This window comes from Frankliniella occidentalis, unplaced genomic scaffold (genome assembly GCF_000697945.3).
Source record: "Frankliniella occidentalis isolate FOCC.00 unplaced genomic scaffold, Focc_3.1 Scaffold276, whole genome shotgun sequence".
NCBI lineage: Eukaryota > Metazoa > Arthropoda > Insecta > Thysanoptera > Thripidae > Frankliniella > Frankliniella occidentalis.
This window is the reverse complement of record NW_026267402.1, coordinates 123,941-141,519: the sequence shown is the minus strand read 5'-3', so window position 1 is coordinate 141,519 and position 17,579 is coordinate 123,941. Positions and strand designations below refer to the sequence as shown.

The 17,579-nt window shown below is 45.2% G+C and overlaps 1 protein-coding gene across 4 annotated transcripts in view; it reads right to left on the bottom strand.

The window, feature by feature from the left end:
- Positions 1 to 5,025: 5,025 nt before the first annotated feature.
- Positions 5,026 to 17,579, bottom strand: part of LOC113212216 (glucose dehydrogenase [FAD, quinone]-like) — a 30,819-nt gene continuing 18,265 nt past the window's right edge. For 3 of the 4 annotated variants that reach the window (XM_052273504.1, XM_052273506.1, XM_052273505.1), the window contains exons 6-11: positions 16,941 to 17,069; positions 16,574 to 16,675; positions 9,931 to 10,143; positions 8,247 to 8,360; positions 7,070 to 7,209; positions 5,026 to 5,320 (exon numbers count right to left, since the gene is read on the bottom strand). In XM_052273504.1, the coding sequence (XP_052129464.1) occupies positions 5,083 to 5,320; positions 7,070 to 7,209; positions 8,247 to 8,360; positions 9,931 to 10,143; positions 16,574 to 16,675; positions 16,941 to 17,069 (936 nt within the window). In that variant the 3' untranslated portion in view covers positions 5,026 to 5,082. The remainder of the gene's footprint in view (positions 5,321 to 7,069; positions 7,210 to 8,246; positions 8,361 to 9,930; positions 10,144 to 16,573; positions 16,676 to 16,940; positions 17,070 to 17,579) is intronic. The other variant, XM_052273507.1, reaches the window with a different exon arrangement.

The following is a 17,579-nucleotide window of genomic DNA, read 5'->3' as shown; positions in this document are numbered from 1 at the left end:
ATAGGTTTCAAGTGTCGAAAAAATGACGTTTTTTAAAAATATTTTTTTTATAGTATCCTAAGGGGTAACTCATGAAAGTGGAGCCTTGTGAACGAAAATTTTGTCCGTTTTGCTCTAGCTTAAACCGTTGAGACGCTAGAGGGTGTTTTTGACGAAAATAAGCGAAAAATGTACAACCCTGCATGATGAGTTGAAGTGACGGGCGTTGACGGGCCGGAGGCCCGTATCTTTGTGCACATTTTTGCACTACCTGACTCGGGTGTAAGCGCCGCAGGCCAAGGTAGATGTATGCCAGGAGCGTCGCAGCGTAACAGTGTTTCGTGAGATATCGCGAAGCCTGTTACGCGAGACGTGGTCTAGCGTACATCTACCTAGTTAAAATTAAATGCTGAAAACCTGAGGCGGACGGAGTCGCCATCCTGGCTCAATCTTGCCAGTAGGGATCGGAAAACAGGGGCCTGTGCGAGGCTACTTGGCCAACTCGTTATTCGCAGTCCAGGGGGAAAACTTTTCGCACTGATTGGCTGAGCGATTAGCGAAGCCCATTACTCCACTGACCCGAAAAGTTTCATTCTGTTTGTGTGTTTGTCTGTCTGTCCGCACGATAACTCGAGAATGAATTGAGATAGCGATCTGGGAATTTTAGGGTCGTTTTGTACCATAAAAAGAGAGATCGAGTTCGAAGATGAGCATTCTAGCTCAAAAATTGGCTTTTAAAAAAATCAAAAACTACAGGTCGCAAAATGTTTATTATCAAATATTTTTTTATGGGTTCCTAGGGGGTAACTCGTCAAAATAGAGCCCTTTGGGTAAAAATTTCGTCCGTTTTGCTCTATCTTGTACCGTTTCGGTGGTATGGGGCATTTGTTGGCGAAAACAACGTGAAAAAGCTAAAATGTTCTATTAAATCGTAAACAAGGCTTCATGTCACAGAATTGTATAGGGAGTCATACCTAAACTACAGGTTGAACCATACCCTCTTTTGGGCTTAAGGGTCCCTAGATTATCTAGTATCTCTCAAACGTTGGTTTTTACATAACAATCTGTAAAAGTTCGAACTTTTAATGAAAATCGTTACAGAACAGCAGAAGTTTCATGTCCCTAATTTTAGAGTAAAAAGACCTCGACAAATGGTTCCAGTATGTCAAATTTTGGGCCCGGAAGGCCCTATTCCCCTGTACCCTCCCATTTGCTCGTCTCATGTGTCAGCGCCGCAGGCCTAGCTATATGTGCGCCAGGCGCGTCGCAGCGTAACAGTGTTTCGTGAGATATCGCGAAGCCTGTTACGCGAGACGTGGTCTGGCGTACATATAGCTAGTAGAACATACCCCCTGGATGTTGAAACACAATTCTTCATTTTCTGCTCGTTGTTCGAATTGCCTTGACCGAAAGTGAGTTTGGCGCACGTGAAGGCCAATTTTTACAAATCACCTATGACAATAGACTACGGTTCATTCCCTCCGTCTGGTCGGGGAAAACTTTTCCTGTCCGTCTATGTATCTGTGTGTCTGTGCGCACGACAATTAGAGAAAGCATTAAGCTAGCGACCTGGGATTTTCAGGGTCGTATTGTACCACAAAAAGGCAGGTCTAGTTCGAAAATGAGCATTCTAGGTCAAAAATTGGATTTAAAAAAAATCAGAAACAACAGGTCCCAAACACGACCTTTTTTTGGCTGAGCGATTAGCGAAGCCCATAACTCCACTGACCAAAAAAGTTTCATTCTGTTTGTTTGTTTGTTTGTCTGTCTGTTTGTATGTCTGTCCGCGACCTGTAGTTTTTGATTTTTTGAAAAGCCAATTTTTGAGCTAGAATGCTCATCTTCGATCTCGATCTGTCTTTTTATGATACAAAACGACCCTGAAAATCCCAGGTCGCTATCTCAATTCCTTCTCGAGTTATCGTGCGGACAGACATACAGACAAACAAACAGAATGAAACTTTTCCGGTCAGTGGAGTAATGGGCTTCGCTAATCGCTCAGCCAATAATCGCTCAGCCAAAAAATATTTGATAAAAATACATTTTGCGACCTGTAGTTTTTGATTTTTCAAAAAGCCAATTTTTGGGCTAGAATTCTCATCTTCGAACTCGATCTGTCTTTTATGATACAAAACGACCCTGAAATTCCTAGATCGCTCTCCCAATTCTTGCTCGAGTTATCGTGCGGACAGACAGACAAACAAACAAACATACAAACAAACAGAATGAAACTTTTCCGGTCAGTGGAGTAATGGGCTTCGCTAATCGCTCAGCCAACAACTAAAACTCGTAGAAGGAACCTTCTTGGTCAAGACTGAAGACGGAAGACGCGTAGCTGTCACCAACTATTTGCTCACGTTCCACCACCCGCCTGCCGGCTGCCGCCTAGCAGACGATGCGCGTCGGTGACATGTGTGAAAACCAAGCCGCTGTGATTTAGTTATGACCTAGCTACAAGATTTCAAGTGTTGTGCTGTACTGTGTTATGCCCGTGCTGTGTGCCCTGCCGTGATTAGACCCCTGGCCGACTTGGGCCCCCGCCCCGTGTTTGTGACTGTGTGTTTACATCGAGCCGAAATATGTCGTCGTCCTCCTGCCACAAGTGCGAGCGGGCCGTGAAGAACGCGCAAGCCACATCGTGTGCGTGTACGGCCAAGAAAGCTTATAATGGATGTGTGAACCTGAATACTGAAAAAGAGTGGCACTGCGGCCCAGTTTGCCGCTCCACCGCCCCCCTGTCCCGCCGGCGGACGCCGCCGAGGCGGGGCCGCGCGGGAGTAGCGACCAGAAGCCAACTCTCACCGACGTTATGCGCCCCATCAGGGAGAGCAGCGAAGAGCAGAAAAAGCTCTTGCGTGATGTCGAGGATACATTTGCCAAATCGCTCGAGTTCTGTCACCAGCGGGCCGACGAAGCACTGGCCAAGGCGGCGGCCCTGGAACGTCAGGTTAGTGAGGGGCAATTCTAGAAAAATGCGGAAGTGAGGGTCAACTTTCAGATTTCATCGTAGGGGCGTTCCAGCATAGATTTTCCACTTTTTTTTTGACCTCAACCGCATTTTTCTCCTGTTCAGTGTTGAAAGTGCTCGTTGAGAGGAGCCCAAAACATTTTTTTCCGGCGCTCTAGCTCAAACGGTTCCGAAGATATAGCCGATTGAAGATTTTCGTACACTTTTTTAGGGGTTTGGGGCAAATTTTCGGTTTTTATTTTTTTGCAGCGTTCCCAGGGCTGTTGCGAACCTATCTCTGGTTCTTATAGGGGTAGTTTGATGGGAGGAACTCAAATCTGTACTTGGATTTTACCTAGGTCCGCTCCTTCTGCCCGTTCTAAAGGGAAATCCGCAATTTTTGAGCTTAATTTTTCGCGTTTTGCACAGCTATAACGACAATGTTCCCACAATTTTTCTCTACTTTTGGGACCATCGCCGGATAGCTCTCGACTAGTACTTTCGATTTTTGCAAGGGCAAGTGGTATATATCCTTATAGTTTAGGAGCTACAGCAGGATGAAAACTCGAAAAAGCTGAAAAAACACTAAAATGACCGATTTTTGATGTTTTGGAGATTTTTTTGCGAGGTGATGTGCAACCGATACAGGTGTAGGCCGAGTGGTTTCTAGACCAAAATTTCATGCTCTTTCCGAATCTGCAATAAAAAAAGTAGGCATTTTCTTTGTTTTGCTGCTAGGGGCGCATCTTCACAGACGTGTTTTTCAGTTAGCGCCCTAAAACTGCTCTTCCCGTCTAACTTGCACCCAGTGGCCGAGCCGACCCAAATTTAGTACTGACGGGTTTTTCGGTGCGCTGAGCACGAATCAGATATTGCCGATGACGCCCGGACGTTCCGGGGTGTGTCATCAGGGAGCTCCCTCCAAAGCATGGCGTACGAAGCCCCGCCGAGGTAGGCAACCCTTTGCACTCTCAGCAGGCGCCTGTGGGTAGGCAACCCAAACTACTGTCAGTGTTGAGTTGCGCACTCAAAGTCGATCTCTGCGAGGAGGGCGCGCCCCGCATGGAAAGGCGAGGCTAAACCGCGTCTGAAAACTGTCCGAGCTTCCTAGTTGCTTGCACGCCTGAGTAGACGCGATTCAGCCAATTTTCAGACGACTTTTCTGTCTGAAACTTACCCGACTTTTGAGCTAGCCGGCGCTGCCAGCGTAAGTCGGCAGACGCCAGACACAAGGGAAGGACCACCGAATTCAGGTTGAGGTTAGGTTTCGCAACCAACATTCTGCTCGTTCGCTTCTTAGAGTGGTAAACCGCGCCCCTATCGTCGTCTATCTTCACAATCCTCTACCGCTGCCACTAGTGTAATGGGTAGGGGGGGGGGTATTTGGAAAGAAGGGCCAGAGTCATTTAAGAGCGACTGATTCACATCAAGCGCTGATCACAGTGTAGCGCTGAGTCAGAGCTGGTGCCTGCATTAATAGGGCATTGGAAGGCAGAACATAAAGAAGAACGTTATGGCTGGCGACATAGGTGAGGGGTCTGCCGCTAGATGGCGAGTGATGGTGTTGTGGAACTGCACGATGAAAACAATGTCTCATATTTTGAGGAAAAACAGAAAACTTTGAAGAACTTGCATGTGTGAGGAAGAGTCCAACTAATCTCGCCGCAGATTTCGGGGAATCCCTTAAAAAAATGAGGACAAATCCCATATTTTTTGAGACTTCCTCAAAATCTGAGGAGTTTTCGTCAAACCAGGGAAGTTCCTCAAAGTTTTCTCTTCTCCTCAAAAAATGAGGCACTGTTTTTACCGTGCTGACTCTCGACTAGACCGTGAACAGGACTCAGACAAATTTCATGGTTATTTGGTCCTCAATATTTATATTCAGTCATTACACTACAGTGCTATGTAGCTCGCGCCCATTTATAAGTCCACTTTATAAGATTCAGAGATTTCAGTACCTACCTCAACAGGCTAAGCCGGTCATGTAAAAGAAATAACAATGCCAAAAATTCAGCTGTCAGAATCCTTGAACTACATTAGTAATACAGGAAACGGTCTTGTTTTGACTCTTGTTTGTGAAAAAATAATGAATAACTGCAAACTTAATCAGAGATTTATTTCTTCCTTCGAGTCCATACTGTAGTGATTTGCAAGAGCTACGAAGCCACACCGTGGTCGAGTTTGATGAAGTGTGCCGCCCGCTCGCCAATCATCATGCTGGGGCCGTTGGTACCGCCGCCCGGGACACACGGCATTACGGAGGCATCGGCAACGCGCAAGTTGCGCACCCCGCCCCGGACGCGCAGTCTGGAGTCCACCACGGAGCCAATGCTGCACGTGCCCACGCCGTGACCCCACGTGGCTCCACCCTCGGTGCGGACGAGGCACTCGTACCTGCAGTGCAAGATGAGAAAGTGATTTCGTGTTCTTGAACGTTTAATAACACGATGAGCCCTAACGAAAGAGTCCGATCTGCTTTGCTGCTGAACCAAAAGAGTTCGATCGGATTTGCTGACGAACGAAAAGAGTTCGATCTTTTTATCGGCGATGTAAAGTCAGGCATCTTTGGAAGGCTATAACTCCTCGCATATTTTAAATATGCTCAAAATAAAAGACTAGCCTGTTAGCCTGTCCTTTACGAATTTGTACATCCTAAAATATATACCCTTTTTCTCACAAGCTTCGAGATATCATAGAGTTTATGAGGAGCGGGCGACGAGCGCCGCAAGCAAATCGAACTCTTTTGGTTTAGCAGCAAAGCAGATCGAACTCTTTCGTAAGGGCACGCCGAACAAAGATTTGCACAAAGGAGATAAATTCAGTATGTTTCATTCATTACTGACGGTTTTTTTCTCCTGTAAACATAATTGTTTTTTCAAAGCAGAATGGCGAGCAAAAATACCCCAGCCAAGGCGATCAATGTCAGGACTAGCCGTAAACGTAAGTTACTGTGACGGCTTCAAAGTGCATTTAAAGGTTAGCGGCGGCGCATATTTATTTAATTTTGAGGAAAACCAGACTCGAGCGCCAATACATAGAGTGTTCCTGATTGTACTCAAACATCCCTTTCCAATGTTATACTTGAGTGCTGCAGTAGTTGTCCCACCCCAGTCCAGAAATCCCATGATCGTTCCCATGAGCCATGGGACATCAAGGAATGTCATGGGAGACATTTCTCAATGGAACATAACTTTCCATGTATTTTTGCCCACTTCCATGTGAGGTAGTTTCCATGGAAATAAGTTTCCTTGGCAGTTGACCGTCTCCATGGAATAGAGCACTAACTCCATGGAGTAATACCAAAATGTTAAAGTCCACAAAAAAGACAAATGGAAGTCTAATCGAAAGAAATGAAGCATGTATGTAGGGTGTCGGAATCGAGGCGGAGCTAAATCTGGTGTCCGTTTTTGCCTAGCTCCAGCCGTTTTCGAGTTGCCAGAAAAAAGTTCTCAGATTTGAATGAAATTTAAACGGCCCTACTAAAATTCATTGTAGATGCTTCATGCCAAATTTCAGATCGAAATTCCAATAATTATAGATTCGACAGCACTTTTCATTTTCATGGGAAATTGTTTCCATTGTAAAGATAGGCAAGTGCCCAATGGGATAGGTCACCCCATGGAAAGACAACCGTTCCATGAAGTCCTCTCGCATGGTAAGCATCTTTCCATGAAGCCTTTACCCATGGTGAGAACTTTTCCTTGGAGTCCTCACATGGAAAGCGATATTCCATGAAATCTTGTTCCATGGAAAACACCTTTCCATGGTAGAACGCCCATGGAAACAGACACCACATGGTATATGATGCATCTTACATGGAAAACAGACCTCTATCCATGGAAAAGAGATCATGGAATTCCATGGTGTCCATGGGATTTTTGGACTGGGACGTAATGTGCAATTCGTCCCAACTAATGTGCTTTCGGCTCTCGTTACAAACGAGCATCAAATGCCATCGTTAAAATATTTGCTGGGTGCATTCTAGCGAACATACAAGCTGTGAGAGAGCTAACTCTTTTATTTCCCTGCAATGAGAACACTTCACGCTACTATTAAACGCCTCGCGATTTGGAATGGTTTAAAGCAGAGTATCTCAGAGCCTCTTGTCAGTTTCAATATGTTACGTTGCCGTTGCGGACTTACCATGCCTGACGTCCTTTAGGAATGTGTCCGCACGATTTACCACCATTAACAATCGGAGTAACGCCTGACTCTTGTAGGGTCTTTGATGAAGTAAATATGTCCATAGCTTTCTTCAGGCCGGCGGCATAAGCCCGAATATCCTGTAAAAATTTCGAAACGTTATGCACAACTAACTGAAAATGTTTAAAAGCAAGAACGCAGAAAAAGTTTATTGCAACGACACTTTGCTGTGCACTGGCGATCCCCACTTTAGATATACAGAGCCTGTGTAGGCGCGGGTAGAAGTGGGGGGGGGGGGGCACACTGGCAGCCCCAACGTGCACCCAGAGAACGGTTCCGTTGATTTTATGTTTGTTCTGATGATATACTGGAATTTTTCTGTTGATTCAACTGATTTTCCAATGCTTCAAGGGGAAAATGGCCAAAGGGTAAAGAATCATTCTTTAAAACAAGGAAAGCTCCTTCAGACTAACGAAAAACTTCTATCATGTGACATGAACGGAATTTGGCGTTGGAATAGGGGAATTACCATTAGTTCACTGGAACCATTTTCTCGGTGTGTGGAGCTGTGACTTTGGCAAGGTGTGGTGCAGTGTCGTAAGGTTGTTGCATTTTCAGGTGTTAGGACGCCAATGTCTTTCGAACGCAGTTTTAATGAAAATATACCCCGAATGGAATACACGTACGCTACGGAGGTCGGGGTCCCCCGGGGTCGGGGTTCGGTACCGGGACGGGCTGACGGCTGCCCGCCCGAGTCGATTGTTTTCATTTTCCTCTAGTACAGAGGACTGAAGATTATCTGAGAGCGTGAGTCAATCCTCAGACAAACGGCAGTCAATCCTCAGTCGAACTGGGCTGAGGATGGACTGCGGTTTGGCTGTAGTTTGTCTGCCGTTTGTCAGCCGTTTGACAGAGAGAATTGTCTGCCGTTTGACTACGGTTTGGCTTCCGATAGACTGCCTATGAGCTGCCGTTTAACTGCCTCTTATCTACGAATTAACCGTCACCATCGACAAGGTTCCAGACAACATTCAGACTATTACTTTGCCTCGGGATACTATGACGTGCAATTTACCAAAATTTGAATGCAGTGTTTTAATCGAAAATGTTATATTTCGCCCCGCCGTCTTTATATATACGGCGCGATATAAGCATGGCTTTGTGCTGAACTACTCACCTCACTGTTCTGGAAAACTCTCTGTCTGATAATAGGTGGTCCTCCTGGATTTGTTGTGTTGATGGTAACCACACCGCTGTCCTTTGGGTGCAAGAGAACGACGTACGGGAAGATCTGTTATTAAATAGAAAAAATGTTTTGGAATAACGTGCAACGTTCAGTGTAAAGAGAAGTAAAGAAGGATAAAAAAGAGCACAGCAGTTTTAGTCTGCTATACGTTAGGTGTATGGGATGCTAGACTTGAGGCCCGCACTATGTGAGCCCGAACCACTGTGCCCCAAACCAATGCCTGAAATGAGACAAAATTGAGTCTACTTTGATGATAAGGACTAGAATCTACCACTATCCGGGCTAGCCCGGCAAGGCCATTTTAATATTGTTAAGTTGTCGAGGTTTGGGTCTCAAATAAAATAATCACCCTATAAATAAAATGTAGCCGTGGCCCGGGCTCCATACGACACCCAGAAAAGCATGTTCTTGATTTTGATTTGTTCTTGTTCAATTTGAGAACACTATTTTAATTGTTGTAAAAAAACGTGTTCTTGTAAAAACTCGTAACGGACCGTGAAAGCAGTTCATACGAATTTGAGGAGCGTCGTTTTATTTGCCTCGCTGACGAGATGTGTTAGTCTAGGTTTCCAGGGTCGAGATGCAGACAGCAGTGCACCACATGGTGACGTACGTAACTCAATTTGGGGGATAAGTCACTTATCATTCTCTTCCACTTCACAACCCATTTGGTCTATACTCCTATCACGTTCTGAGTATTTGTGATTGGCACACACTTCTCGCCTGTATTCTACGGGTATGACAGGGGAACGAGGGGGCCGCCACTCCTGAAATCATGTGTACGCCCTCCCTGAAATCCTCCCGAAATCATTTGAAATCCACCTGCAATCATGAAATCATGCGTAATCTGCCAGCAAATTTTAGTCTGAAATCCTCCGAAGGTCTTGTAAAAACCGCCGGAATCACGGAAAATCCGCCGGAATCTTGTGAAATCCGCCGAAATCCGGTTAAATCCGCTGAAATCATCTGTAATCCTTCAAATCTGACATAATCTGCCGGCAGGTTTTAGCGTGAAATCTTCTAAAATAATATGCGAAATCCGTGAAATCATGTGAAATCACGCAATTTTTGCAATCATGTGTACATCCAAAGAGAGAGTGGTGGCCCCCTCGCAGGGGAAACACGCCAGTATTGATATTAGAAAAAGTATCGAACACTGACATGTGTTGGTGTTCATTGCTACCGCTTTGTAGGCCAAGCGAAGCCATTTCGATTGCTGCTGGACTCTGCCCTTGCCATAAACACTTATCCGGTTATGGTGTGAAGAAAGAAAAATGTCCCATCCGTGTATATCCGCCTGTCAAGTACAGCAATGCTCCTCTCAAATCTGGCCGTTCAGGACTGGTCTTCAGCTTCCAAGGGACGCCCTAAAAGTAAGCCGCACATTGAGAGCTTATTGTATTGGCGCGGGCTCGGCCACTAGCTGGTTGTGAGTGCTTCGTCAGCCGGGTCCCCGCTAGCTTGCCAGGTTGTAAAACACTATCCGTAAGCAAGAGCATTCTCAAGATTCTAAGCTCCGAGCGGGCCGCTTTTGAGCGGAGCATTACTAAAGGAAACAGGTGTACACACATTCGTTGAGGCTGCCTAATCAAGTAGTCTTATTGCCCATCCATACCGAGTCATAGTAGCTTGCTGTTGCGTTCGGCGACGTGGTTCCGTTCGCGCAGTACGGCATGCGCTCCACTCTGTCAAGCCAACCTCCAGGCGGGTGCTGGATGTAGATGTAAGGCCTGCGGTCGTGCTGTGGTTGGAGGGGGCTGCGCATCCGCACTACGACCGAGTTTGAACCCAACGTGCCAATTGGTCCCGGGCCACGTGAGCCGTTAGCCTAGCAGCAACAGAAAAACGATTGTCATGGTTTTTTCCCGCCCTTCTGCTTTCAAAACAAGCTAGGCCCGCTCTTCCGCCAAACCAAGTTGCCAGCTCCACTTCGCTCCACCGGCAACTCGGTTCGGCACGGAGCGGGCCTTGCTTGGCCTGCCGGCGGCGTTTGATTTTTCATGGTGTAATCTGGCGTCCATAGAAGAACGGGCCTTCGGCCCGTTCGAGTAACGGCTCTCTTTCAATCATCTTTTTGCCAGGTACCTTTGCTGTCTACTTCGTAATCAAAACTCAACAAGCGAAGCATTCTTTCCATACGCTGAACATCTTTGGGCTGTGTGTGCCGCAGGTTATAGAATACATGCAAGTTATGCGAAATACCTTCTAAGTTATTGATGTTAGCTTATGGATCCAATAACACACCTATGAAAAGATAAATGAGACTGGACCCAGAAGAAGTTAAATACACTTCCAGGCATACTCTGAAATACCTCCGAACGTGTCCGCAATGATTTCGCTATAATTGCTGATAGAAAGGAAGCAGCTAGTAAAGTATAAAAAAACAACGAAGTAAATGCTTGGTTTTTTGTTTTTGTTTTTTGCATGGGAGTTACACATTTTATTAATGATGTGCCACCATAAAATAAGCCCACTCTTCTGCTTAGAAGAAAAGTTTGAACCGACGGCATATTTCTCAGACAAAAGTGTACTCCTTAAAAAAATAAAACTGTTTCCGTTTTTGTCATTTCGATAAGAAAAATTCCCTTTTGTAAGTAAACAGTGAAAGCCCAACGGACGACTTTCTAGCCCAGAGGGCTTTTCTTTCACGATTTACCCTTTTGAAGACCATCAAGTATTTTCTGAAAATAATATATTTATTTTTGGGCCACTTTTGTGGGAAAAACTCCCTCTAGCGTCTCAACGGTGAGAGAGCCAAACGGACGAAATTTTCGCCCAAATGGCTCTACTTTCACAAGTTACCTCTTTGAAGCCCATAAAAAAATATTTCTGTCCTACTTATTGGACCAACCCCTATTTCTTTGTTACCCGCTCAGACCCACTCAGGAATTGTTGTCAGGATTTGAACCAACCGTTTCGTTGTCCAGAAGTGACTACAATTATACCCTGAAAATTTCAGACCTCTAGCTCCCGTCCTTTTTGGGAAACGGATAGTAAAGGGGGCCCATTCTGACGGGCAGCCATCTTAGGTGCCCATTCTGACGGTTTGCAAAAATTGGCCAGGGGGACCCACCTGAGTGGAAAAAAGAGTGTCTTATGGGTGTCTAACCCAAACCTAATATTTTCTAAAGGATATCTTTTTGACACGTAACCCAAATCTAATTTTTTCAAAGGGGTATCTTTTTGACGTCTAACCTAAACTAATTTTTTGAAAGGGTATATTTTTGGCGCCTTACTCAAACTTCCTTTTTATTAATTGGTTATCTTTTAGACGCCTAACCCAACCAATTTTTTGGGAGGGTATCTTTTTGACGTTTAACCTAACCTAATTTTTTGAAAGGGTATAATTTTTGGCAATTAACTTAAACCATATCTTAAATAGCAACGACGTGTTAGGACTTGTCTTTTTTTCTCAAACCTCATTCTTCTAGGGACGTTTATGAAGAGCGACAAACCCCCACCTAACGCGAATACGCGTTCGGACTTGCCCCTTGTGTGTGTGTGACTAAATCTCAATGTTTGGAAGGCTGCATTTTGAGCGCCCATCTTAAACTTCATTTTGAAGTACAGACGTTTTTGGCACGAAGGCCAAGATGTGTCGATGTGAACTGTGTGTGCCGAAGCAGAGTAATGATCTTTCCGCTCCGGCAGCATTGTATTTGTATCCGCGGAGCACCACCGGTGGCTAGGGTGTCCCACAAAAGGTGAGCGACAAAAATTTTAACCGGCCACCCCTTATACTTTGAACTGACTTCGTAAGAATCGAATGGTACTAGAATTTTTGAAATGGGTAAATATTTAGAGGTCGCTCAACCGCGAAGAAGTTTAACATGGGATTCTTATGGGTGTTTTAACGTAAAATCAGCAAATCCCTCTGTGGCCCATAAAAGTTGCTAAAGACCAAAAGTTTCTTATTAATCTTAATCTACGTGAAAAACGGAGGAAAACGGTCTGCCATTTGCTGTGGAAGTCGCAACCAGGTCGGTTTGGTATCACGGCTTAAAACGAATTTTTTTGAAAAATCGTGGTAATGCCATTTCAAACAAGCAGGCCCGCCCTTCCGCCAAACGAAGTTGCCAGCTTCGCTTCGCTGCGCCGGCAACTCCGTTCGGCAGGGGCCGGGCCTGCTTGGCCTGCCGGCGGCGATGGTCGGGCCTGCGGCCCGACCATTTCTGTCACGCGATTTGCTGTAGAATATAATCAAATGATGTAACGGGCCTTCGGCCCGCAAAGCCCGTCGTCCTTAAAATTTGCCCCGTAGACACGAGAAAGGGAGGTAACGGTGAAACACCGCGACTACAACCCACCCTTCTGCTTAGAAAACGTTTTTTAGGCTGGGGGGAGGGAGTTTCTTACCTCTTTTGCGGTTCTGGGCCTTCTTTTACATTTAATTGTTCACTACAGCAATTTTTGACTTATTTTTGTCAAAGAAGACCCTCTAGCTCCTAAACGGTTAGAGATAGAGCCAAACGGACGACATTTTCGGCTAAAGGACTCTACTTTGACAAGTTACCCCTTAGGAGACCATTCAATATTTTCGGAAATTAATTTAAAAAAAATTGGGCCACTTTTGTGAGAGAAACTCCCCCTAGCGCCCAAACGGTAAAAGATAGAGCAAAACGGACCAAATTTTCGCCCAAAGGGCTCTACTTTTGCAAGTTACCCCTTAGGAGACCATCTCATATTTTCTAAAATTAATTTGTTTATTTTTGGGCCACTTTCGTGCCTAAACGGTGAGAGATAGAGCAAAACGGACGAAATTTTCGCCCAAAGGGCTCTACTTTGACGAGTTACCCCTTAGGAGCTCATAAAAAAAATATTTTTTTCTGACTTTTTTAAACCTCCCCCTTTTCTTTGATACCCCCTTACAACCCCTTAGGGTTGGTTGCCAGGATTTGCCGTAGGCGTTTCGTTTTCTAGGAGTGAACCTTAAGATACCCTGAAAATTTGAAGTCTCTAGCACATCTCCTTCTAGTGGAACAGACAGACAGACAGACACACAGACACACAGACACACAGACAGACAGACACGAGGTCGTTTGCATAAGCCCGCTGGATAGCTTTTTCAAAGCAGAAGGGCGGGCTAAAAAGAGCTCGAAAGGTGTGGTCTAATTGAAGGTCCAATAGGTCCAATAAAGGGCCCAATGGGTCCAATGAAGGGTCCAATGTGTCCAATAAAAGCAGCGCGCATTTCCGCAGTTCATAAACATGATCTGAGAATGTGTCTAAGCACTGTATAGGTCTGGTCTAGACCAGTCTAGACCCGCGCTGAGGTGGCGTGGCGTAGCGGAACCCCGTCTGCCGTGCTAGGAGGCTTTGGCTGATCGGAGCGGCGTCCGGCTTCCGGGGCGCTCTGCGGACTTCAGCGCTCGCCGTTCAAATCTGGCTAGACTTTTGACGCAACTTTTGGTACCACGGCCATCGGTAGACTCTCCCCTACAATTCTAGACCAAAGCGATATGCGATATATATTGAGGGGGCTAGATGTCTCAGCGTGCGACAATGCGGCAGCGGTGGGGTAGAGAGATTCCTGTCCCCTTAGTCTCTTGGTTACCAACACAAAAGACAGCCTTTCAAAACAAAAAAAAAAAGGTTTATTTTACACACAAAAAAGACAAGTCCAAACACGTATTTGATTTAAAATAAGGTTTGAGTTAGGCGCCAAAAATATACCCTTTCAAAAATCAGGTTAGGTTGGACGTCAAAAAGATACCCTTTTGAAAAAATTAGGTTTGGGTTAGGCGTCAAAAAGATACCCTTCAAAAAGTTAGGTTTGGGTTAGACACGCATAAGACACCCTTTTTTCCGCTCAGGGGGGTCCCCCTGGCCAATTTTCGCAAACCGTCAGACTGGGCAGGGGACCCAAGATGGCTGTCCGTCAGAATTGGCCCACTCTACTACTAACGGACAGACAGACAGACACAGGGGCGATGGCATAAGCCCGCTTATATAGCTTTTAAGCAAAGGAGCTGGCTAAAAACATTAAAGCGGGCTAATGCAAACGCTCTCGTGTCCGCTCTGGAAGCCCAAGCTTACACAGTACATGTATGCAGTAAATACTGCGTATATGAAGGCATTTAGTGTTTACTGCGTACTTGGCCATGTATTCATTTTTTACTGCGTACTTGCTTGAGTGCGCAGGAAATAATAAATACATGAGTAGGTACACAGATAACAAGGGCTACCTGAGTCGCTGCCACTACATTAATGCGGCGAATAAGATATATTATTAAAATGTGGATGGTGCTACGAATTATGATTAAAAAGTAACATTATACCACCATTAGAAGTTTGTTATAGTATGGCATAGATTCTCTTGTGATGGGTACCATCAGATTACGATCCTTGCTTTTAACTAGTTCACCATTATCTTTCTCGGTATGTGTCTGGTGGTGGAAGAACGGAAAGCGTCCTTGTTTGTACCTACCTTCATTACGAGGTCAAATCTATCATTTAAAGCACTGACATCGGAAATCGCCGAGTTGGAACCCAAAAATGGAATGGCCTATTGCTGGGTCCCTTCTCTATAGTCCTGTTCTTGTTTGTCTTGGCTCAATGCCATTGTGTTCCTGACAACTGCAAGCGCTAAATCCTTTCCTTAAGCACTAGCCGAACAATAACAGAAACAAGAACAAAGTTGTAGCCTCGAAGAGGCAAAAGAATGTTATCAAGCTCCGATGAAGCATCCTAACAAGCCCATAAACTTGCGCTTAACCTGCACCGGGCTCGTAGTCAAGAACAGTTTGCTCTCCCTAGTAACACAAAACTTTCGCACATGGTGTGATTTTTATCTATCGTCTAACTATTGTGACAATAACGAAAATCCAAAAGTAATGGCTTGTCCATAGTCAGACGATTGTCGCTGGTCTATCAACTTAAACCACCTACCATTCTGTTGTATTTTATCGATTCCCGATCAAATCCACAACAGTGGATTTTCGCTTGCATTACGATAGCTGGCCAATGAAGATTTTTGTTGCGAGGAAGAAAGATAGTACACCGATAGAATTCTTTTTCTCATTACGTACATCGCACCGAGATTTCGTATCTTTTTTCGACTGTTCTACGCATCCGTGCAACAAAGGCGGATCAGAAAGCGGTCGCTGAACAACGGCGGATCAGAACAGAGTCGCTAAACAACGACGGATCTGCTTTTTGCTGATCTCTGCATACTTGACTTCGGAGGCCTCTCACTCTCCTTAGATATTGGGTGTTGTCTCTTTTTATTCACGAGCCGATGACAATTAAAATGTTGTTTCACTGAAAACGATACAACCTCTCAGCGATGAGTGAGAGGCCTCCAAAGTCAAGTATGCAGAGATCAGCAAAAAGCAGATCCGTCGTTGTTCAGCGACCGTTCTCTAATTCGTCGTTGTTCAGCGACTGCTTTCTGATCCGTCATTGTTCAGCGACTGCTTTTTGATCCGACTTTGTTGCACGAATGCGTCGTGTTGTCCGACAGTCGTACGACAGTTCGGTGCTACTAGGGCTTAGAAAAAACGCAGAAGAACTTGTAACAAAAACTGTTTTTTCTGGGTGCTCTGCGCGGTCCTATATGCGGTGGCCTCATAGTTCCGAGTGAACCACGTGGAGTACAAATGCTATGTTCATTTTTAGCCAGCCCTTCTGCTTTGAAAACGCTATCACGTGGGAGCTGAAAACGACATGATGTCTGTTTGACAACTAAATAATTTCCTCAGCGCAAACCATCAGGAGACTTTCGATCTATTTTGGTTACACTGTCGTGTTTTATGTATTAAACATGAACTATTTTTGTTACAGTGTCGATATTTTTTTTTGTATTCTGTAAGCAATCTGAAGTTGTTAATTTAGTATTCAGCATTAATTGTAGGTAATTATAAACTATTACGCCTGCTAGAGAGAGGGTTTTCCCGTAGAAGGACTCCACGCAGTCCTTTTTGAGGATCCTCAATAAACTCTGAATTTCTATATCTGTGCGTCTATTCCACAAGAAGGACTTCAGATAGAGACCTGCAATTTTAAGGGTGTTTTCTGAGTCACTTCTAGACACCGAAACCCCTGATGCAAATCCTGACAATCATCCTGAAGGGGGTAAATATGTTATCAAAGAAAGTCGGGTAAGTCAAAAAGTGCAAGGTCTTGGAATGGACAAACATCCAATCAATTTTCTTTTGACAATATATGAATATTTCTGAAACGCAAATCGTGCGTGCGAATTCGCAACCTTTCAAAAGGTAGACACTGTCTGATCTTGGGACGTTTGGTATTGGCATTACCTTTCTGAAATCTTCAATATCTCTGTAGACATCATCGACAGACGGCACAACCGCAGTCTTTGTCAGCTTCAATGTTGGCATAGTGTTGATCACAAGATGGTCCTGCAGAGTTAATATTAGTCGTCAGAATCAGTGACGAGTTCATGCCGAACAGCGATTTCATATTTAACTAAACTGTTTCCACCCTTGCAACAAGTTTTCATTTTCTTTTTTATTGTTTTTTCTCGCGCAGCATTTTCTTCGTAGATTTTGTTGAATAAACAATCCCCCGCACCCGAAACCGCATTAGACGATTTTTACAGGTCTGACCCCTTAAGTAGGAAATGCTTATAACAAGGTAGTTAGGTACTGCACGTATTAGACATACCTGGAGATTGCTTCCAACGGGCAAATCAGCGACCACAGGAATGCCAGCTTTAGTTAAAACCTTTGCTGGTCCAACTCCCGACACCATCAGTAGCTGAGGCGAAAGGTATGTTCCTGCGCTGAGCACGACCTGGGCAGAGAGTGGAACTATAGCAGATACACTACTTCGAAGTATTCAAATATCTAGCCAGATAGGTTAAAAGTGTGAAATATCATATTGTACACTTGTAAGTAGATGACAGTTGCATACTTTTAATGTAAGTGTGGATGTATAGCTCAGCTCGTACTCGGTAGAGGGATAGACGGTGGCGGCACGAGGGTCTCCTAGCATCGCCTAGCATAGGGACCCGTGGGTCCAGAATCTCGACAGGTTGAGGGATTAACGGCCGATTCGGGGTTATCTAGCGTGCCGGCCGGTATAGGGTACCTGCAGTCAGGGCGGGGCGGCCTATGCAGGTAGCTGGGCCGCCCCGACTTGAGCTTGAGCGGCACCCGCCCTCGCTTGGTACACCCGGCCGGAGTGTGCGACCGAGAGAGTCCGATAGAAGCCCGTGCCGCGCAAGCTGAGTCTGGGCTTCCCAGCTACCAACCTGCACGGCGGCCCTGGCTGAAGGTACTGTGAACAGGCCCCACAGTTGCC